This window comes from Palaemon carinicauda, chromosome 5 (genome assembly GCF_036898095.1).
Source record: "Palaemon carinicauda isolate YSFRI2023 chromosome 5, ASM3689809v2, whole genome shotgun sequence".
Lineage (NCBI taxonomy): Eukaryota > Metazoa > Arthropoda > Malacostraca > Decapoda > Palaemonidae > Palaemon > Palaemon carinicauda.
Window position 1 is genome coordinate 172,950,091 of NC_090729.1, and position 24,762 is coordinate 172,974,852.

Consider the following 24,762-nt stretch of genomic DNA (forward strand, 5'->3'; position numbering starts at 1 on the left):
CTCTCACAAAACCCGGAAAACATAGATTTCCTCCCTTCAGCCGAAGTACTCCTTTTCCAGACAAAGCTTTCCTAGCTAAAAAATGAGGATCCGCAAAATAGGTGCTCCCCTCGGAAGATTATTCTTCTTCCCCAGGCTCTTTTCTCAGTGTACAGTCTCTACTCTCAAGGCCTTTTTAGCTAGAACTGCCACCCGCTCGTCTGGCCCCTTGGTTATCAGGGAACAAGGAGGTACTATTTCCATTCACGGTATTAGGCAACAAATCCTCTACTTCATTAAACATACTAATCCGGAATCATTTCCCCAGGCTCATGATATACGGACAGTAGATACCTCCAACAATGACTTCCAGAACAGGGACTTTGATGATTTTAAAAAATATACGGGTTGGAAATCCCCTATGGTTGTCAAACGCCACTATCTAAAGATCTTACAGGCCCTTAAATACCCGACGATGGCAGCGGGGAGCCTTATCCCTCCCCATTAATCTCCTCTTCTTCCTTTCTTCCATCTCTTCTCTTCTCCCTCCCCATTAATCTCCTCTTCTTCCTTTCTTCCATCTCTTCTCTTCTCCCTCCTACCCGCCACTCACACCACGTCCCCACTCTCCTGGGTAGTTCGTTAGCCCTATGATATTTGCCATGTTTAATTCCTATGGTTTAACTGTTATTGTAGTTACCGTTCCTTTAATGTTTAGATATGCTTAGACATGTAAGGTTTGATGCCTTTTGCGATTCGACACTCAGTTGGTTCCTTGTCGTCATAATTATTTAGCCTTACGTTCCCTATGTCATTTGGCTAGTTGGTAATTGGACGATTACTTACATTATTATATGTAATCTTATTTTACAGTCTTTAAGAGCTTAATGATAGTGTTCCCTACCGTTTGGTGGTCATCAGCACAACTTGGGAATCCCACAAAATTTAAATCCAATTTCATTTAGCCATACATCACATTCTAAAAATCATGATTTTGAAGAAGTTCATTGTGCTTCATTACAGCTTTTTTGCATTCTATTTTTTCAATATCAGGGGCATTTTAACAAAAGGCAATTACTGATATTTTTGGTTGTGATCAGCTAAGTATACCAGCGCACATAATAAGAATAACTAAATATCGTTGATATAATTTATACTCCTTCAAAACAAATTCAATGAAAATTATATCAGCACAAATTTGTTATAGCTTATAGTTTACGTGCATTTCATTTAAAGCGGCTATTTATTTGTTAAATGAATGCATGTTCTTTCACTATTGAGGTCACAAAAAACACCCCATTTACCAAGGCACTTCCCCCTATTTTGGAGGGGTAGAAGACATCAAACAAAGGAACAAAAGGAGACCTTTCCTTTCTCCGCTCCTCCCAGCCTGACAAGGGATTCAGCAGAGTTTGGCTGATGCTGCTAGGGTGCCACAGCCCAACCTCCCCCGTTATCCACAACAATGAAGTTTCATACGCTGAATCCCCTCCAATACTGTACATAAATAGAACAGATATAATAAAATGTCTCCTGAAAGTGTTAGTTCAATATTTTAAACAAAAAACTTATATTATGCCTAAATCTATGATCACTGGCTGATCTCTAGCGTTAGCTAACACCACGTACTGAAAGATTTCTAAAATAATCTTGGTTTGTGTTATCTGAACAGTATCAAATTTATACTTTTTGTATTATTAATTTAAAGTATTAAAACAACAGCAATTACAGTGCTTTTATTTTGGCTTTGTCGTCAGCTGATCTCGAGGTCACAACAGATCAAGAGTACTGCATTTTCATAATTAACAGAGCCTTGTTGATTATTTGGCTCCCAATCTTTACCTTATTTACCTACAAAATCATCTCATTTTATAGTGTTAAAGAGTAAACCACACACCCAAATATGAAATCACATACCTAAATAAAGGGTGCTAGATGTACTTTGAAACATGCCATTTGTCAACTTTCATATTTACAAGTATGCACTTGCATTTATTCGCAAATTTAATGACTTTTTTTACACATAAAAAATTAGCATTTACAGTGATGCCTCAGGATACGAAATTAATCCGTTCAGGATGCGGTTTCGTATCCTGATATTTTCGTATCCTGAGTCGTGTTTTACATGTAAATAGCCTAATCCGTTCCAAGCCTTATAAAAAGTCACCCTTTCTTTCATAAACACGCTAAACTGTAGTAATAAACATGCAATGTAGCCATTTCTATCATTCAATAATTAACACAACCGTTAAAAACAGCCTAATCCATTCCAGAAACCACTGAGATTATTCAATAATATAGTTATAGCCAAGTTATCCCCCCCAAGCCCAAAGAAAACGGTCCGTTTTCTTTACTACTGTATAAAAGTTATGGTACTGTATGTACGTAAAGCATTTAGATCAGTGAAGGTGTATCGTTACCTGTACGTACACCTAAATTAATGATTGATACCTGTACACTCTGAAAAAAAGGTTACAGTTAATTAGTGTAACAAAAAAGTTGAAACTTACCTTTTGATCGAGACGATGTCCGATAGCGAAGTCGCGGCAGAGGAGGATGGCATAAGGCAGAAAACGTAACAAGTGACAGACTACGTACAGTAATTTACACACTTAACACATTAACACTTAAACTTTACGAAATAAAAAAATGGAAGAAATAATTAACACTTAACATTACGTATGGAAAATTATAAAATTAAAGAAAAAATTACTTTAACACTTAACGGTAACATAAAACTTAAAATTGAATTTTTTTTTTTTTGCTTTTTTATAACTTTACGTTTTTCTTATTTTCTAAATCTCTTCTACTTCTTCATCACTTTCTTTTTTCTGTTTCTTTTCTTTACTTTCACCTTCTAATTCTTCATCCCTTCCTCTTTTCTGTTTCTTTTCTTCACTTTCACCTTTGTCTTGGCCTACTAATACCGCTGGCCTCTTTAATAAGAAACTATCCATTGAAGCTTGTTTCTGCCTACTTTTCAAAACATTTCTAAAATGCATTAGGCAAACGTAATATAATACACTACGTAACAAGTGACAGACTACGTACAGTAATTTACACACTTAACACATTAACACTTAAACTTTACGAAATAAAAAAATGGAAGAAATAATTAACACTTAGCATTACGTATGGAAAACTATAAAATGAAAGAAAAAATTACTTTAACACTTAACGGTAACATAAAACTTAAAATTGATTTTTTTTTTTTTTGCTTTTTTATAACTTTACGTTTTTCTTATTTTCTAAATCTCTTCTACTTCTTCATCACTTTCTTTTTTCTGTTTCTTTTCTTTACTTTCACCTTCTAATTCTTCATCCCTACCTCTTTTCTGTTTCTTTTCTTCACTTTCACCTTCGTCTTGGCCTACTAATACCGCTGGCCTCTTTAATAAACTATCCATTGAAGCTTTTTTCTGCCTACTTTTCAACATTTCTAAAATGCGTTAGGCAAACGTAATATGATACACTACGTAACGTTATATACAGTCTATGTATAGTAAACACTAATACAGTACAGTGCACAGTAACGAATGTTTATTAACGATAACACGTGGCGTACGAATGTACTGTATATTAACACTAAGTCAAACAAGCGAAAGCACACAATGTCTGTTAACGATACCGCGGTCGGAACGAAAAGAGAGAGAGAGAGATGAACGCCCGTGCGTAGGCAAGCTGGGATAGTTGCCGACCAATAGGAAAGCAGGATCTTATGGCGTTAGCTAGCGTCTGAGTAGGGAGATAACCAATGGGTGAGCGGGAGGCTGTAAGTGAGTCTACCCAAGTTCAAAGTCAGGCGGCGCGCGCTTTTTAAAATTACTCTCGGCGAAGAGTTGGGATCTCGTAAGGTTTTCGTATCCTGAAATTTTATCCGTATCCTGGGGCATAAAAATCTTCGAATCACTTTTCGCATCCTGAATTTTTCGTAAGCAGAAACTTTCGTATCCAGAGGTATCACTGTATATGCTTAATAGATTTTTATTAATAACCATACATGTATATTATTAAAAATGGATTTATAAATGATATACAGATCTGGGACTGGTTATTTTGGGTCGAGCTTTATGACCAGTAAATCTGACTCGAGTGGTTTTTCGACTTGAGTTGCCTCTCCTGGAATCAATTAAGGATTTATGGTGAGGTATACTGTACCAAAATCAAACCCTAGATCCTTTTTAATCTTAAAATTTGCATAGCAGGCTAATATTATTATCACTAGCCATGCTATAACCCTAGTTGGAAAAGCAAGATGCTATAAGCCCAAGGGCTGTAACTTAGAAAAATAGCCCAGTGAGGAGAGGAAATAAGGAAATAAATGAGAAAACATTAATAAATCTTTCTAAAAACAGTATCAAAACAGATATTTTCCTATACATTGCAATATTAAAATTTCAGAGAAATTTGTTTTCCTAGCTATACAAACCATTGTCTAAAAGGAAAAGATTTCAAAGCGAGCTGAAAAGGCCATTAAATTGCTTACAGAGATAGTTAATGACAGGTGGTGGACGAGGGCGAGAAGCACCACCCAGTTATCTGTAAGAGCAACTTCAGGACAGAAAAGTGGCCGAGTAAAATTAAACTTACAGAAATAAAAATTACTTTAAAAATTTATTTGCGTCTATACGCATATAAACCTTTATCCTTCAAATAGGGATACTCAATGCTTGGAAGGTTTGTTCTTATTCTTCCCTGGAAATGTTAGTCTGCCTCGTGATCTGGTCCCATACAGGAGTGGAGGAGAGGACTCCAGCAACCTCCTGTGTCTCACGTTGGGATGAAAAGACCTACAAGGTACGAGGGCCTGTACAAAAGTAATTGTACATGGTTAACTGAAGGAACCCTTCCCCAGAAAGGGAAAATCAGACCTGAACAATATATCTGGTGTATGATGCTTAATGGGTTGGCATATATTCCACCATCCACCCCCTCGTTAGGGAACAAGGGGGAGAAGTTTTTATTCAAAATATTTCATCTAAGTTTATAATTACTCGATATGGGCATTACTGAAGTACCACAACAAAGCTATGCAGTTTTATCTCAAAATACAAAATTTTACAATCAAAACTTAGCAAAATTAGTTTGTAAAGATTTTAATATACTCAAACCACCATAAATCCTTCCAAATCTGACTTTGCATGGTAAGCTAATATGCTGCATTTTACGATAAATTTTATTTAACTTCTGCAATCAAATTATATTTACTTCCTTTGCATGTACATTAATCTTATCGCATCAATATTTAATCTTTCTTGTAAGCTAATTTTCTTCCATATATATTTTGGTTCTTTTTTGCATGTTGACCGACCTTTAACATTTTAGAATATATTTTTGCATGGGATGTAATCCTAATTTTAATACCCCTGCATGGCGTTCTGCCAGACTCGGGTTCAAGACCCTTTTCATTGTCTGCCTCCTCACCATCCTTGTGAGCAAAGAATGTGGGGTTTGGGGGAGCCTATAAGCCTACCTGCTGAGTCATCAACAGTCATGGCTCTCCATGGTCCTAGCTTGGATAGGGAAGGGGTGTGGGCAATGATCATATGAATATACACAGTCTGTCTCTAGGGCATCGTACTGCTAACTAGGACGGTCACTGTTCCTTGCCTGTCATTCATGAGTTGCCATGAAATTATTCTGGAAAACAGCTTTACCATGATAATGAATCCTCACAGATATTCCAAAAATATTTTTAACCAGTTTGTGTGCCACTATTCAAAAAAAAAAAAAAAAAAAAAAAAAAAAAAAAAAAATAAAAAAAATCTAAAAGGTCTGCTTATATGTAAAATTTTCTTCATATGCCTATTGTGTAAAATGAGTAAATTGACCAATTAAGTTCAATTCGCTGGTGAATCGCTATCACCTAATATTTCTGCACAAATCCATATTAAATCTGCACATGATATTCAGATAAAGCCTACCCTACAATATTAAGTTTAAATAGAACCTCGTACCTTAAAATTCATTTTTATGATTCTTTGTAGTTAGAAAACAACCATTAATTTCTCACCTTCAGGTAATCTCAATATTGTTATAAAAAAACTATCTCGACATGAATGTTAAATTTTCCAGTAGTCTTCGAATAGACCAGATTTCCTAGTCTCAAAGTTTTGTTATTCTTCAGTGAAAGATACCAAAACACTGTAGTTTACAGCAGCCTTCATTCTAAATAGTATACATGGGATCAGTCATTCTTGCATCTGGAAAAACACAATCAGGTACTAATTATATTTTTAGGGTTGAAAGATGAAATAATAAAACTGGCTTGTCTTACACCAAGTGATGTTTGTTAAAATTTCAGATTAAACCTACTGACAAGTATCTCCTCATATACTTCTATATAAAAATTCAAAGAAATTTGTATTTTTCCTAAGTATACAAACCAGAATCCTTTCATTGGGAGATGATTTTAGCACAAGCAAGAACAGCTGTTGAATTCCTATCAGATAGTTAATGCGGGTGAGAAGCCCAACCCCGTCATCTGTAAGAAGTGTCTCACTGACCTTTTGGCTCTCGACAGAGCAGTGGTTTTGGAAAGTTTAACTTATAGAAATAAAAATAACTTTAAAATTCATTTATTGCCATATATATACAAACCTTTGTCCTTTAAATTAAGAGCCTCAATGCTTGGTGGGACAGGAGTCCCCATAGAAGCGAACTTGTAGAATCTTATTCTACACCTAGAACCTAACTGGTGGGTGGTGGTTCTTGCCCTACAACCAACCAAACTGGTGGGTGGTGGTTCTTGCCCTACAACCAACCAAACTGGTGGGTGGTGGTTCTTGCCCTACAACCAACCAAACTGGTGGGTGGTGGTTCTTGCCCTACAACCAACCAAACTGGTGGGTGGTGGTTCTTGCCCTACAACCAACCAAACTGGTGGGTGGTGGTTCTTGCCCTACAACCAACCAAACTGGTGGGTGGTGGTTCTTGCCCTTCAACCAAACAAACTGGTGGGTGGTGGTTCTTGACCTACAACCAACCAAACTGGTGGGTGGTGGTTCTTGCCCTACAACCAACCAAACTGGTGGGTGGTGGTTCTTGCCCTACAACCAACCAAACTGGTGGGTGGTGGTTCTTGCCCTACAACCAACCAAACTGGTGGGTGGTGGTTCTTGCCCTACATCCAACCAAACTGGTGGGTGGTGGTTCTTGCCCTACAACCAACCAAACTGGTGGGTGGTGGTTCTTGCCCTACAACCAACCAAACTGGTGGGTGGTGATTCTTGTTCCACCTAAAACCGAAGTGGTAGGGTGGTGGTTCTTGTTTCCCTACAACCGAAGTGGCAGGGTGGTGGTTCTTGTTCCCCTACAACCGAAGTGGCAGGGTGGTGGTTCTTGTTCCCCTACAACCGAAGTGGTAGGGTAGTGGTTCTTGTTCCCCTACAACCCAAGTGGTAGGGTGGTGGTTCTTGTTCCCCTACAACCCAAGTGGTATGTGGTGGTTCTTGTTCCCCTACAACTGAACTGGTAGGTGGTTTTTTTCCCTACAACCAAAGTGGTAGGTGGTGGTTCTTGTTCCCTTACAACCAAAGTGGTAGGTGGTGGTTCTTGTTCTCCTACAACCGAAGTGGTAGGTGGTGGTTCTTATTCCCGTACAACCCAAGTGGTATATGGTGGTTCTTGTTCCCCTACAACTGAACTGGTAGGTGGTTCTTGTTCCCCTACAACTGAACTGGTAGGTGGTTCTTGTTCCCCTACAACTGAACTGGTAGGTGGTTCTTGTTCCCCTACAACCGAACTGGTAGGTGGTTCTTGTTCCCCTACAACCGACCTGGTAGGTGGTTCTTGTTCCCCTACAACCGACCTGGTAGGTGGTTCTTGTTCCCCTACAACCGATCTGGTAGGTAGTTCTTGTTCCCCTACAACAGATCTGGTGGGTGGTTCTTCCCCTACAACCAAACTAGTAGTTCTCATTCTTCCCTAAAATTATCAGTCTGCCTGGTCCCATACAGGAGTCAAAGAGAGGATTCCAACAACCTCTTATCTGTCTTGTGTGGGAATGAGAAGAATTGTAGAACAGAGTCTGTACAAAATGGAAGTGTAGAGTACATGGTTAGCTGAAGAATCCCTTTCCAATGAAGGGAAACCAGTCCAGAACCATATATTTGGTTAGTGATCCTCAGTGTTGGTATAAATTCCACAATCCACCCCCCCCCCCACATTAGGGAGGATGAGGGAGATACTTCTACAAAATTAGAAGAATGGAACTCGGGAATTAACTTACAGCATTTAGTATGTAATAGCCTAAAGGAAACAATCCCTGACTGGCATTCTGCCAGACTCAGGTTTGACAACCTCAAGCTTGATAGTTTTAAGTGTCTGCAACCTCACCATCCTTGTAAGAAAAGAATATAGGGTTTGGAGAGCTTATATGTCTACCTGCTGATTCGTCAGCATCCATTGCCACATTTCCCCTGGTCCTAAGTTAATGGAGGAAGGGTTTAGGTGCTGATCATATGTATATATGGTTAGTCCAGAGGGCACTGTCACTGCCCCTTGCCTCTGCCATTCATGACCAGCATTTAAAGTATTCAGCCAAACAGTTTTACCAAGATAATTAAACCCCTCACATTTTCCAATAACATCTTTGTAAACTAGTTTATGGGCCATTATTTTAAATCACTTCATGGAATGAAAAGTAAATGTTTCTTTTGACACCTAGTGTGCAAGATTTCTAAATAGATCATGTACGTTCAACTTGCTTTTACCTAAATTCTGTACTTTATCAAATTTAGATAAAATTTACACAACAGAAGTATGTTTAAACAGCACATTTAATTTAGGCTCTTAGCCTAAAAACTGAATTCCAAAATACTTCATAGTTACAGAACAACCCTTAATTTCTCACCTTCAGGTAATCTCAACGTGTTTGAAAGAGCTTTCTCCTTCACCATGAATGTTCACATTTTTCCAATAATCTTCAAATTGACCAGGGTTCCTAGCATCAGTTTTGTAATTCAAGGAATGATACCAAAATGCTTCAACATATAGTGGCCTGTATTCTTAATAGTAAGTATCCACTGGATCAGTCATTCTTGCATCTGGAAGAAAAAAACAGCTGTTCATTTACATGTTTGGAATTTGAAGATAAAATAATATATCTGGCTTGTCTTATACCTAATGATTTTTTTTTAAAGATAACATTTTGAAATTAAAGCCTTAAACTTTCATTTCCTCACACTCCAATAACATTATTTCAAACAAATATGTATTTTTCCCAACTATATAAAACTCAGTACTTTATACCGGAAGAAGATTTCAGTGCAAGATGGAACAGCTGCTGAATTGCTTCCCAAAATAGTTAATGACATGTGGTGCAGAAGGGCGAGAAGCCGCATCCTGCTAATTGTAAGAAGAGTCGCTTTGACCTTCTGGATGAGGAATGACTGCAACGGTAGAGGAACGAAGTTCAACTTGTATAATCAAAATTATAAAAAATTTTTCTATGCATATATAAACCTTTGCCCTTTAAATAGGGAGAGACTATACTTGGCGAGGGGGGAGTCCCCGTAGAACTGAACTGTTTGCCTGGAAATGTCAGTCTGTCTTCTCCCATATGGGAGTAAAGGAGATGTATCCAACCACCTCTTTCCTGTCTAGCATGGGGATGAGAGGACTGATAAGGCACAGCCTGTACAAGATAAACTGTTCATGATTAAAGAAACCGTTCCCAGAAGGGGAAATCGGTCAAACAATTATCTGGTGTATGATACTTGATGGGTTGACATAAATCACACCATCCAAACCCTCGTTAGGGAGGATGAGAAAGACACTTCTTTAAAATTAAAAAGAATGGCGCATCAAGTCACATCCATCATGTAAAACTTCAACCGCTTTGTCCATAGAGGGGAGAAGAGCCAGTCATCTTACCATTCATTTCAGACTTACACCTAAACATTGCCACAGACTAAAGATGCTTCCTGTCCCGTGTGGGAGATGGGCTGGCTTCACAACTACAGTAATAACTTGACAATTACAAAATATATATCCTGTATAAAGGTATACAATTTTCCAATATTTCTCAATATTGTCCCCTAAACTTTATCAAGTTCCCTAATCTTTATCAAGTTACATTAGAATATTTAAAAATTTCTATTTCAAACACCACCACTAACCGTTTACAAAGTTCTGCACGCTAAAATGTGATGCATGATGCAATCCTTAAGGACTAGTGGTAGCATTAACTTAATGTGAAGTGTACACTAAACGTACCATAGTGCACATGAACTGTACAATAAAAATCCTTATGCAACACACGTACGTAAATTAACACCTGTGATAAAAAAAGCTGTGATTAGTTACAAATAGTAATGGATATTTCTCTCTTATCTATACACGAGGAAGGTACATACAAAAAAGTTTAAATATGACCTGATCCTGCAAAGAGGCCCAACTGGTGGGTTGGATAAGTGGTGCTGTCACGTATGGATGAATGCTAAAGGGACGTAATTGTACGGAATAACTATGCATATGTGAAAGTCTCATTAGTGCTGTACAAAATAATTGAAATAGGGGTTAAGGTACTATACCGTACACGTTTTAAATCTTTTCTTATGTAAAGTATTAACTAAATATATATACTATACAATGTTTAATTTTGTTCTCATGTTTAAAAGCTATAAAAATTTACTGAAAAATATATGGTCTTTCTGGTGCTAGGAAAAGATTGCCTACAGCATCATCACACTAGTGAGAGTTCCACTGGTGTTGGTGGTGGTGGTGTTTCGCATTAAGGAAAATCTGTCGTGTTTCACATTAAGGAAAATCTGTCTTCTTTCACATTAAGGAAAATCTGTCTTGTTTCACATTAAGGAAAATCTGTCGTGTTTCACATGAAGGAAAATCTATCGGAGGAAGTTGTGGCTGTTCCACATAACATGTTGAGTACATCATGATGGGGGAGCTAGTTTGCCACTTTCATTTCATCTATGATGTTCTTGCACACTGAAAAACTATCATCCATGATAGGCACAAACTTGAGGCCACGCACCACTGAAGGGTCCATGCTGTAGACCTTTCCTTAAAAATCTTCTACCATCCCCAACATATCTGCCAATTTTTCAAGTGTGATAACCTCATTCTCTGTCAGACTTGTCCGCATTGTCCTCCTAGTTTTCCTCACTTGCTGAACGGACTATTTCGGGCTTGTCTTCCTTGATCAGCTACTCGTCATGCCCATCACGTATCTTCAGTAAGTCGTTCTCAGCCACTTCCTTGAAGCATTCAGCTGACACTTTCCCTGCTAAACTTATGATCTCGATTGTCTGCTGAAAAGCTTCATCAGGACTAAGCCGGAAAAGTCCTTCATACGTATACCCTAGCCAGAGACATTTTAAAAAATCATTGTCTATGCTTTAACATTGAATATTCCTCAACAACAGTCTGCAATCATGAAATGCTTTTAAAAATTGGATAAAATCCACAGTAGGATTTTTACCAATCACTACTTTTCATCATTCCATCACTTCTGCTGTAATGGGCCTTGAAGTTTACGACGCTCTGGTCCATCTGCTGGATGAGTGCATTAATGTTGGGAGGAAAGAAGAACACTCAACAGAGGATGTATGTCCTAGAACATTATCAAGGGTCAGCAGGACTGCAAACTCCAACCCTTCATTCTGCAAGGTAGCACTCAACGTCCAGCTATTAGTAGTAATGAAATAAGTTCAGGACGAGTTTGTTCGTCATCCACTCCGTAATCTTGTGCATCAAGTAGACAGGCAGCAGGTTCATGTTGTGGTGTTGGGAGTGCACAGGGCTTTACTGACATGCAAATAAAGCAGGTCAAATATTATGGCCCCCGTATTTAAGGACAAAATCAATGTACACCTGGGTTACAGAAAAAATCACAATTATTAGAATGAGTTTTAAACAGCATGAAATATTTCATAAGAGAAGTTATAGCAAATGTACATATCTTTCTAAATGACAAAAAAATAAAAAAAATCTACATGTATTTAAACTAGAGAAAACAAAAAATATTTACACAGCTAGCCTACCTGTCCTTTGTGCCTTGAAATCTGGAACAAGATATTCTTCCTGGGAAATGCATGTCTGCAGGAGTCCTACAAAATAAACCTGTCAAGCAATAAAAAAAAATTTACTTTTACACTATATATTACTGAAATTAATAAAAACTCAAATTAAAACCACCATTCAAATTCAACCGAAATTTTTACGTGTACACAATAATTACATTTACGTTACGTGAAGCGTGTGTGCAGTTTAACATTTTAATAAAAAAGCAAACTAGAATTTCACATTCATGTTCATGAACTTACCAGTTTCTTTCATATTCCAAACTTGGTCTGGATTGTAAATCACCTTTGAGAAGCTCCACTGAGAAAACAATCACTCTCATGGTTTGCACAGCCAGACTCCCTGGTACAGTAATTCTAAAATTTTCCAATGAAAAATGCCATTTAAACTTCTCGAAGTACAACCGAACTGGTAGGTGGGTGGTGGTTCTCGTTCCCCTACAACCAAAGTGGTAGGTGGTGATTCTGGTTCCGCTACAACCAAAGTGGTAGGTGGTGGTTCTGGTTCCCCTACAACCAAAGTGGTAGGTGGTGGTTCTGGTTCCCCTACAACCAAAGTGGTAGGTGGTGGTTCTGGTTCCCCTACAACCAAAGTGGTAGGTGGTGGTTCTTGTTCCCCTACAACCAAAGTGGTAGGTGGTGGTTCTTGTTCCCCTACAACCAAAGTAGTAGGTGGTGGTTCTTGTTCCCCTACAACCGATCTGGTAGGTGGTGGTTCTTGTTCCCCTACAACCGATCTGGTAGGTGGTGGTTCTTGTTCCCCTACAACCGATCTGGTAGGTGGTGGTTCTTGTTCCCCTACAACCGATCTGGTAGGTGGTGGTTCTTGTTCCCCTACAACCGATCTGGTAGGTGGTGGTTCTTGTTCCCCTACAACCGATCTGGTAGGTGGTGGTTCTTGTTCCCCTACAACCGATCTGGTAGGTGGTGGTTCTTGTTCCCCTACAACCGATCTGGTAGGTGGTGGTTCTTGTTCCCCTACAACCGATCTGGTAGGTGGTGGTTCTTGTTCCCCTACAACCGATCTGGTAGGTGGTGGTTCTTGTTCCCCTACAACCGATCTGGTAGGGGGTTCTTGTTCCCCTACAACCGATCTGGTAGGGGGTTCTTGTTCCCCTACAACCGATCTGGTAGGGGGTTCTTGTTCCCCTACAACCGATCTGGTAGGTGGTTCTTGTTCCCCTACAACCGATCTGGTAGGTGGTTCTTGTTCCCCTACAACCGATCTGGTAGGTGGTTCTTGTTCCCCTACAACCGATCTGGTAGGTGGTTCTTGTTCCCCTACAACCAAACTGATAAATTATTCTTCTCTTACAACCTAACTGGTAGGTTCTCATTCTTCCCTAAAATTATCAGTCTGCCTGGTCCCATACAGGAGTCAAGGAGAGGATTCCAACAACCTCTTATCTGTCTTGTGTGGGAGCGAGAAGAATTGTAGAACAGAGTCTGTACAAAATGGAAGTGTAGAGTACATGGCTAGCTGAAGAATCCCTTTCCAATGAAGGGAAACCAGTCCAGAACAATATTTTTGGTTTGAGATTCTCAATGTTGGTATAAATTCCACAATCACGCCCCCCCCCCCCCCCCATTAGGGAGGATGAGGGAGATACTTCTACAAAATTAGAAGAATGGAACTAAGAAGTAACATACAGCATGAACTATGTAGTAGCCTAATGGAAACAATCCCTGACTGGCATTCTGTCAAGACTCAGGTGTGACAACCTCAAGCTTGATAGTTTCAAGTGTCTGCAACCTCACCATCCTTGTGAGATAAGAATATGGGTTTTGGAGAGCTTGTGTGTTAACCTGCTGAATCATCAGCATCCATTGCCTCATCTCCCCTGGTCCTAGGTTAATGGAGGAAGGGTTTAGGTGCTGATCATATGTACATATGGTTAGTCCATAGGGCACTGTCACTGCCCCTTGCCTCTGCCATTCATGACCAGCATTTAAAGTATTCAGCCAAACAGTTTTACCAAGATAATTAAACCCCTCACATTTTCCAATAACATCTTTGTAAACTAGTTTATGGGCCATTATTTTAAATCACTTCTGGGAATGAAAAGTAAATGTTTCTTCTAACACCTAGTGTGTAAAATTTCTAAATAGATCATGTACGTACAACTCGCTTTTACTTAAATTTTGACCATTATCAGAATTAGATAAAATCTACACTACAGTAGTATGTTTAAATAACACCTTTAATTTAGGCTTATAGCCTAAAAATTAATTTCTCAAACACTTCATAGTTACAGAACAACCCTTAATTTCTCACCTTCAAGTAATCAACATTGTGTTTGAAAGAGCTTTCTCCTTCACCATGAATGTTCAAGTTTTTCCGGCTATCTTCAAATTGACCAGGGTTCCTAGTTTTAGTTTTGTAATTCAAGGAAAGAAACCAAAATGCTCTAGCGTATAGTGGCCTGTATTTTAAATAGTACGTATTCACTGGATCGGTCATTCTTACATCTGGAAGAAAAAAAACAGCTGTTCATTTACACTTCTAGAATTTGACAATTAAATAATAAATCTGGCTTGACTTGTACCAACTGATTTTTTTTTCAAGATAAAATGTTGAGATTAAAGCCTTAAGCTTCCATTTCCTCATACACTCCATTAACAGAATTTCAAAGAAATTTTTATTTTTCCTAACTATATAAAACTCAGTACTTTACAGCGGGAGATGATTTCAGTGCGAGCTGGAACAGCTGCTGAATTGCTTCCCAAAATAGTTAATGACATGTGGTGCGGGAGGGCAAGAAGCCGCATCCTGCTACCTGTAAGAAGTCGCTTTGACCTTCTGGATCAGGAATGACCGCAGCGGTAGAGGAACGAAGTTCAACTTGCATAATAAAATTTACTTTAAAAAAAAATTTCTATGCATATATAAACCTTTGCCCTTTAACCCTGGATAGGTACGATGGGTCGTTTGCGACCCCGAGCATAAAAAAAAAACAGGTTTTTCTCACGTGACTCACCCCTGTGACTGAATTTGTGGGTGATCGACCTGCAGGAGGTGTCTCCCCTACACGCTCTAGTAGTGTCCAGATGTGCATTGCTGTAGCTGTACTCCTTCCCCGATTTCTGAGACGCGTCGGGGTCGTTCGCGTCCGAGTTTACCCTTCTAAGGTAGTTTGCATAATTATCAAAGTTATTACGTATTATGAAATTGTCGTAGAATGGTGCAACTTGTATAGGTTATCAGTTGTGGAAAGTCTTGGTGGATTGTTTGGCTACCATTTGCATGTTTTTTTTTTTAGTTAAAATGTCGTTCATCACCACGAGGACCATTTTACCGCGAGTGCCCCTTTTTCATTTTTTTTCATTTTTTTGCCAAGTCATTTTTCCGTAAGATATTGCCAAATAGTGTCGTAAAACTTTTGCTTGTTTAGTGTTGGAAAGTGTGTCTAGATGATCTGGCTACCCATGCATGACTTTGTTTTTGCCAGATACGACGTAGTTATTGGTATATTGGGTATTTAACTGCGGTTACCAATTTCTGTTTTTTTTTCAATATTTGTAAAAATTACTACGTAGTAAGGAATTGCCGTATATTGATTTTTTTTTCATGTTTATGTGTTAGAAAGTGTGCCTTGATGGTTGGGCTAACACGTGCATGTCTTTTTTTTTTATCTGAGATGCCGTATATTAGAATGTTGGGCATTTTTCCGCGAGTGCCCCTTTTTATTTGTTTTGCATTTTTTTGCTTAGTCATGTTACCGTAAGGAATTGGCAAGTAGTGTCACAAAACTTATATTTTTATAGTGTTGGAAAGTGTTTCTAGATGATCTGGCTACCCATGCCTATTTTTTTTAGCCAGATATGGCGTATATATAAGTATGTGTTCGATTTTCCTGTGATTGCCATTTTTTCGTTTTTCCCATTTCTTTCAAAATTACTACGTACTAAGGAACTATCACAGAGTAATATTTCATTTATATGTTTATTTGTCGGAAAATATGCCTTGATGGTTTGCCTAGCACGTGGCTGAAATTTTTTTTTTCTGAAATGCCGTATATTAGAATGGCCATTTTTCCACGAGTGCCCCTTTTTATTTGTTTTGCATTTTTTTGCTTAGTCATGTTACCGTAAGGAATTGGCAAGTAGTGTCGCAAAACTTATAATTTTATAGTGTTGGAAAGTGTTTCTAGATGATCTGGCTACCCATGCCTATCTTCTTTTTTTAGCCAGATATGGCGTATATATAGGTATGTGTTCGATTTTCCTGTGATTGCCATTTTTTCGTTTTTTCCCATTCCTTTCAAAATTACTACGTACTAAAGAACTATCACAGAGTAATTATTCATTTAGATGTTTATTTGTCGGAAAATGTGCCTTGATGGTTTGCCTAGCACGTGGCTGAATTTTTTTTTTCTGAAATGCCGTATATTAGAATGTTAGCCATTTTTCCGCGAGTGCCCCTTTTTATTTGTTTTGCATTTTTTTGCTTAGTCATGTTACCGTAAGGAATTGGCAAGTAGTGTCGCAAAACTTATATTTTTAGTGTTGGAAAGTGTTTCTAGATGATCTGGCTACCCATGCCTATCTTTTTTTTAGCCAGATATGGCGTATATATAGGTATGTGTTCGATTTTCCTGTGATTGCCATTTTTTCGTTTTTTCCCAATTCTTTCAAAATTACTACGTACTAAGGAACTATCACAGAGTAATGATTCCTCTAGATGTTTATTTGTCGGAAAATTTTGTTTACTTTTTTTTTGATTGAATATCATCAAATTTTTTTAGCTAAAATATTGTTTTACATTTTTTTTTCGATTTTATTTCCCTTCAAAAAAATTTTTTTGGGTCAGAATTTTAATTTTATAGTCGTAAAATAATCGACAATTATCCAGCAACCCACCATACAATTTTTATGCATATCCAATAATAATTAGATTAGTAAATAACACCTTGAAATTGACATACCCTTCCTACATTTCAAGTGGCAGATTAGGGAGTCTGAGTCAGTGTGGTTGGCGGCCATTTTGTGGACATATCCGAAGCGTAAGCTGCCCTATCTATATATATTCTTGTTCCCTATAGAATTTGTGATATTTTGGTATATTTTTACCTGCATAAATATCATATTATATATTAAATATATGTATTTTTTTACGAAATTTCTAAGTACTCAAAAAATTACCTTTAGATATGGCCCCTGATATAAATGTAATTTACAAAATAATGAAGATTTTTTTACATATTTCTATTTTAGGATAACATATGTTTATTCCCTAAAAAAATTAGCCACTTCCTATTTCATTTGGGTACCCAAAAAAATTCATGAAATTTGGACAAATTTTTTTGGCCAAAAAAAGTTTCCCTTTTTTTCTCATTTCAGATCTTCACCTCCATGGGTCTGACTTCATCCAAAATACATCAAGATGTGTCCTAAACATTCAAGAATCAATTCCTAAAAGGATTTGTGTATATATGTATAAACTTTTTTTTTATGAATTTTTATGTCAGGTCTTTTTTTTTCTACTTAATTTTTAAAAATATTTATAATAAATAGTTTTTCTGCAGATGAGTAGTATTTATCTTTACAGTTGTTTTAAGCATTCATTGAAGTTTTTTTTGGCAAAAGAAAAAAGGAGGTTACTGCAAAAACTGATTTTTCAAGAATTTTTTTTGGCGTCGGGGTCGTTCGCGTCCGAGTATACCCTTAAAGGGGTGTCCGAGGAGCGTACCTATCCAGGGTTAAATAGAGAGAGAGACTATGCTTGGCGAGTCGTGATTCCCCGTAGAACCCAACTGGTTGTTCTTATACTTATCTGGAAATGTCAGTCTGTCTTCTCCCATATGGGAGTAAAGGAGATGTATCCAACAATCTCTTATCTGTCTAGTTTGGGGATGACAGGACTGATAAGGCACAGCCTGTACAAGATAAAACTGTTCATGATTAACTAAAGAAACTGTTCCCAGAAGGGGAAATTGGTTAAACAATTATCTGATGTACGATACTTTTAGAATTAAAAAGAACGGAGCATCCAGTCACATTCATCAAGTAAAGTTTCAACAGCTTGTCCATAGAGGGGAGAAGAGCCAGTCATCCTACCATTCATTTCAGACCCACACCTAAACATTGCCACAGACTAAAGATGCTTCCTGACCCGTGTGGGAGATGGGCTGGCTTCACCACAACTACAGTAATAATGTGACAATTAAAAAAATATACATAAAGGTATACAACTTTCCAATGTTTCTCAATATTGTCCCATAATCTTTATCAAGTTCCCTAATCTTTATCAAATTACATTAGAATATTTAAACATTTCTATTTCAAACACCACCACTGACCATTTACAAAGTTCTGCACACTAAAATGTGATGCAATCCTTAAAGACTAGTGGTAGCATTAACTTAATGTGAAATGTATGCCACATGTACCATAGTGTACATAAACTGTACAGTAAAAATCCTTATGCAACTCATGTACGTAAATTAACACTTGTGAAAAAACTGCGGTGATTAGTTACAAATACTAATGGATATTTCTCTTATTTATACACGAGGAGGGTATATACAAAAAAAGTTTAAATATGACTTAACTATCCTGCCAAGAGGCACAACTGGAGAGGTGGATGAGGATAAGTGGTGCAGTCACAAATGGATGAATGATAAAGGGATATAACTGGACAGAATAACTATGCTTATGTGGAAAAGTCATTAGTGCTGTAAAAAATAATTAAAATAGGGGTTAAGGTACTATACCGTACACGTTTAAATCTTTCTTATGTTAAGTATTGACTAAATATATATACTATACAATGTTTAACTTTGTACTTAACATGTTTAAAAGCTATAAAAATTTACTGAAAAATATAGTCTTTATGGTGCTAGGAAAAAGATTGCCTACATCATCACGTTTGTGAGAACTCCACTGGCGCTGCTGGTGAAATATTTATACTATACAATGTTTAATTTTGTACTTGCCATGTTTAAAAAAGCTATAAAAATTTACTGAAAAATATAGTCTTTCTGGTGGTAGGAAAAGATCACCTACATCATCATCACACTTGAGAGTTCCACTGGTGTTGCTGGTGGTGGTGTTTCACATTTAAGGAAAATCTGTCGGAGGTGGTGGTGGCTGTTCCACATGATAGGCTAAGTACATCATGATGGAGGAGCTGTTTTGCCGCTTTCATTTCATCTATGATGTTCTTGTACGCTGAAAAACCATCATCCATGATAAGCAAAACTTGAGGCCATGCACCACAGAAGGGTCCATGCTGTAGACCTCATTCTCTGTCAGACTTGTCCGCATTGTCCTCCTAGTCTTCCTCACTTCCTCACTATTTCAGGCTTGTCCTCCTTGATCATCTACTCGTCATGCCCATCAAGTATCTTCAGTAAGTCGTCCTCAGCCACTTCCTTGAAGCATTCGGTTGACACTTTCCCTGCTAGAGTCATGATCTTGATGGTCTGCAGAAAAGCTTCATCAGGACTGTAAGACGGAAAAATCCTTCATACATATACCCTGGCCAGAGACATTTTAAAAAATCATTGTCTATGCTTTAACATTGAAGGTTGGGAGGAAATAACACCACTCAACAGAGGATGCATGTCCTAGAACATTATCAAGGGTCAGCAGGACTGCAAACTCCAACCCTTCATTCTGCAGCTAGCACTCAACCTCCGACTAGCAGTAGTAATGAAACCAGTTCAGGACGATTTTTTTTGTCATCCACTCCGTAATCTTGTGCATCTAGTAGACAGGCAGCAGGTTCATGTTGTGGTGTTGGAATGCACGGGGATTAAAACATGCAAATAAAGTGGGCCGAATATTGTGGCCTCCGGTATTTTAGGACAAAATCAATGTACACCTGGGTTACAGAAAAGGGATTTTGACGAAGGAAAAATCTATTTCTGGGGAGAGACCTGTGACGCCCGGTGAAAAGTCCTTCTATCTACCTTTTCTGATATAAATCTTCCAAATATACCAGAGAAAAATAAAAGCATGGAATGCAGAGGTTACTACCCTCGCGCGAGCACCTCGTGGGTGTCGTGTTTACATCGGGGGCGTGTGTAAAACCACTATTCACAGGCTGTCTTCCAATTAGATAACTCCTTCATCAAAGGGAAGGGCCGTAACAAAGACCCCAGAAACCACACTTGTACCACGCCACCGCCACCCACACGAACACCCTCCTGGTCATCCTTCTGCAAGAACACATGGCTTGGCAAGGAAAGGGTGGGTCCGTACAAAAATAACCGGGAAGGGTTTCACCGGGCGTCACAGGTCTCTCCCCAGAAATAGATTTTTCCTTCGTCAAAATCCCTTTTCTGGGTCGACCTGTGACGGCCGGTGAAAATGTACCAGAGAATGCCTTCCAAGCCCCATAAAGTAATAACATAATGAGGAGAATACAATCACCATGTACAACAATAATATAATATAATAATGTAAGAAACGTCCAATTACCAACTAGCCAAATGACATAGGGAAAGCAAGTCTAAATAACTAAGACGACAAGGAATCAACTGAGTGTCGAATCGCAAAAGGCATCAAACCTTACATGTCTATGCACATCTAAACATTAAGGGAACGGTAACTACAATAACAGTTAAACCATAGGAATTAAACATGGCAAATATCATAGGGCTAACAAACTACCCAGGAGTGGCGACGTGGTGCGAGTGGCGGGTAGGAGGGAGAAGAGAAGAGATGGAAGAAAGGAAGAAGTAGAGATTACTGGGGAGGGAAAGGCTCCCCGCTGCCATCGTCGGGTATTTAAGGGCCTGTAAGATCTTTAGATAGTGGCGTTTGACAACCATAGGGGATTTCCAACCCGTATATTTTTTAAAATTCATCAAAGTCCCTGTTCTGGAAGTAATTGATGGAGGTATCTACTGTCCGTATATCATGAGCCTGGGGAAATTATTCCGGAATAGTATGTTTAAAGAAGTAGAGGATTTGTAGCCTGATACCGTGAATGGAAATAGAACCTCCTTGTTCCCGGATAACCAAGGGGCCAGACGAGCGGGTGGCAGTTCTAGCTAAAAGGGCCTTGAGAGTAGTGACTGGACAGAGAAAAAATCCTGGGGAAGAAGAATAATCTTCCGAGGGGAGCACCTATTTGCGGAACCTCACCTTTTAGCTTGGAAAGCATTGTCTGGAGAAAGGAGTACTTCGGCTGAAGGGAGGAAATCTATGTTTTCCGGGTTCGTGAGAGAGCTAGTTCTGATATTCCATCACCTGAGGCCAAAGCCGTTAGAAATAAGGTCTTCCTAAGAAGAGTGATATAAGCAGGATTCATTGCCCGTGTCCGGCGCAAGTTTTGAGGACACCGTTCAGAGACCAGTGTCTTTTTGTGGCCGAACCGAAGGTCAAATCCTAGCACATGTTTTTGGAATAGATGAGAAATAGGAATCAGCTAGGTTAATGCTAAACCCAACAAGGAAGATCTTCTTCCAAGCTGACTTGATGGTGGTTAAAGTGCTAACTGTTAGGCCTTTGCCAAATAGGAACCTCAAGAAAGAGATGGCTATATTCGGAGACATATGAGTATGGTCTGAACTCTTAGGGAATCTGCTAGTTGTTAACGGCCGAATCATATTGGCGAATTGTCGAGTCCCTTTTGTCTGATTCGATGAAGAGATCGTTTTCCGGTTCAACGTTCGTGTCTCTACGATCTGCAAACTTCCTGTAGTCCACAAAGTTAAGAGTTTTGGCTATCCTTGAGTAATCTGACACACAGTGAGTTTGGATTACTCGAGTCAGTTTGGGGAACGGGATCCGGAAGGGACGGAGTTTCAACTCGAGGAGGAGAGGAAACCAACTGTTCTTTGCCAGGGAGGTGGTACTAAAGCCACTGCCCCCCGGAAGGGGCGTAGTTTGTGTAAAAGTCTCATTAGAAGATTCACTGGGGGAAATAGGTAAACCTTCTTCTAATGGTTCCTGAGAATCCACCGGAATGAAATTATGTCTAGAGACCATTCTGACTCCAGTGGTTTCGTTGTGGAAAAAATTAATAATAGTTGGGAAAAATACAAACCATCTCCACATATAACAAGCTTGGGTTATATATGTTTTAAAGTAACTCATTATCAATTCCCTTTTGTCATAATGTCTGATATTCTGCCCCAGTACTGTACTATAACATTTTATTCACTGTAAAGATTTCAATTTTTCTTAAATAGGTTTAAATGTTTTGCAAGCATAATGTATATGTTTAAGGGGTATGTATATATTTTTGTTTGGTCCTACCAACTGTCTTAACAACATTTGTTTTTGCAGCACGCCCTACTCTCTGTAGGGTTTGAATGTGTAACCAGAGTTTGAGTAAACAGAAGTACTGTACTTTACAAGAATAGGTTCCTTCATCAAGAAAAGAAAAAAGAACAGATACGGCAGACATTTATGTTGACAGAAGTTCCCAATTGTAAGGGAAATTTTCTCAAGACCACTGTATGTACAGTATATAGGAACAGAGTATCTGTCTAGTACTGCTCATAACAATTATGAATGTGGTTGATGGCCTGTTACCAGTGTGTAGTGGTGGGTGTGTCTGCTCTGTATTCATTTTTCACTGCCTGTGAACTGTAAGTACCATCATGTGTTTGAATGAATAACACCACAACCAATGTATTATAAGGCCATTGGCGATTGCTCGTGTTGACAAAATTTTTGAGACATTGTTATTCTGGGCCTGCAGAGACCTGCACGGCATCGTATGCGGCCTTACCGTTTACAGTATGATAATTTTAAGTGACTTTGCAGTTTAGTGGTGAACTGTATATTGAAAGGACAGTAGTGATTCAGGGGAAAGTATTATAGTTCAGTAGTCTCACAGATTTATATATTTCTTATGGGTGGTTGGTTTGAGATGGCTTAGTAAACGTGAGTGACCAGTATGTGAATAATTATTTTATTCTTTTTCAAAATTTGTTTATCTGGTTATCCTGTGGCTGAAGCTTGATGTAAAGGGATGCTAATTTTGCCTTTAATTTTCTATTTGGATTGATGGGTCAATGTAATTGTAATCCTAACAGTTTTGGTTAAATAAATATTTTTTTCTTGTTTTTTATAATACAGCATCTCATTCCAGTTCCTTAAACCACTGAGTTCCCCTACTCAGCCACTGTTTTATTAATCTTTCAAGTAACTTATAATAATCCCTTTCACCTAATGTTCTTATACCTTTATTTACAATCCAGCTAGCCCAATGAAAGATATGATAAAAACCAAAACTCAAGCTGGGTCCCCTTGCCCAGTATAAATCAAGGGATGGTGCCCAGAGCTCCGTTCTCTTGACCTGTTACTTAGGTTTTTTTGGGTATTACACCATTGTACATTTGTTGTGTAGTGAACGTCGGGTTGTGGTCAGCATTCGGACACTAGGCAGTTTGGGTGCTACCTCTGGCCACAGTCCGCAAACCACTACATCGTCCTGGCTAGTGAGTCCGCTCTCACATTCTGGACTCCCGCTAGGTGAGTTACTGACAGGAACCAGTTCTTTTCTGTTGGCCAGGCGAAGATAGTGACCAGGATCCGATTCAGGTTGGGTGACTTGGATCCTCCCCTGTTGACGCCGTGTACTACGTCTGTTCTGTCCGACACTACAGTACTCTGATGTGGCTCGACCTCGGAGGAGTGTGTCTCTTCAGGGTCAAGAATACTGCCATGGCTTCGAGAACATTGATATGGGACTGTTTCATGGCGGGTGACTAAGAGCCCTGAAACATCTGATGTTCGGAGTAATCCCCCCATCCACTTAGAGGCGCGGCTGCACGGATGTCACTTTTGGAGGTGGGAATTGTAGGGGAACCGATTTGGAGAGGTTCTTCGGTTCGGACCATGGGCGTAGTCTCATTTTCAAGACAGGGGATCTTCGAGACCTTGTCTCTTAAAGGTACTGTAGCTCTCTTTCTCCAAACTCGATTGATGTCTGAGATTGGATTTTAATAGGAGACCCGTTATTGGAGTGAATTGGGGAAGACCGATGATACTTTCTAAGGTTCTTCTGGGCACCTGTTTGTGTTTAAGAAAATTCTTGATCTTGGAAGCTATTCCTCTTACCTTTTTGGAAGGGAGAGACAACGTGTGCTTCGAAAGGTCGCACTGAATGTCTAACCAATCTAAGTGGCCTGATGGTTGCAGGCGAAACTTTTGGAGATTGACCCGAAATCACAGGTTGTCGAGAAATCGAAGTACTTCCTTCGTAGCTCTGTTGCCTTCTATGGCCGACCGGGCCCAAATGAGCCAACCATCCAGATAAGCAATGATCTGTATCTCTTGATTCCTGAGTTGTTCTAACACTGTCTCTCCCAGTTTCGTGAATATCCTGGGATCAATGTTGAGGCCGAAGGGCATGTCTTGAGCACAAAGGCTTTCCTGCCTAGGCGGAAACCCAGATAAGAAGAGAAGTTTCGAGCTATAAGCACATGATAATAGTTGTCGGTAAGATCGACAGAGGTGGTGACGCCCCCACGGGGAAGTAAGGTCCGTACCTGAGAGATGGACAACATCCGGAACTTGTCGCAGAGAATGTAAGAGTTTAGCTTGGACAAGTCCCGGTCCACTCTCGACAAGCCTTTCTTCGGAATTGTGAACAGGCGGCCTTGGAACTTCGGTGATCGGTCCCGTTTGATTGCTTTCTTCTTGAGTAACTCTGTGGTGTACTCTTTCAGGATGGGAGTGGATTTCTGGGAGAGGGTCACTGGTGGAGGAGGAGGACCTTGTGGCCATTTCCACTTCAAACCTTTAGGGATTATGCTATGAGCCCACGGGCCGAAGG

The 24,762-nt window shown here is 39.0% G+C and overlaps 1 protein-coding gene across 4 annotated transcripts in view; it reads right to left on the reverse strand.

Annotated features, from left to right (window-relative positions):
- The window catches only part of LOC137641618 (uncharacterized), a 115,430-nt gene that overhangs the window by 36,715 nt on the left and 53,953 nt on the right, over window positions 1–24,762 (reverse strand). Inside the window, exons 7-10 of one of the 4 annotated variants that reach the window (XM_068374351.1) lie at window positions 14,299–14,492; window positions 11,985–12,063; window positions 8,834–9,026; window positions 5,993–6,182 (exon numbers count right to left, since the gene is read on the reverse strand). In XM_068374351.1, coding sequence (XP_068230452.1) covers window positions 8,989–9,026; window positions 11,985–12,063; window positions 14,299–14,492 — 311 coding nt within the window. In that variant the 3' untranslated portion in view covers window positions 5,993–6,182; window positions 8,834–8,988. The remainder of the gene's footprint in view (window positions 1–5,992; window positions 6,183–8,833; window positions 9,027–11,984; window positions 12,064–14,298; window positions 14,493–24,762) is intronic. The other 3 variants (XR_011044561.1, XM_068374352.1, XR_011044560.1) reach the window with 3 other exon arrangements.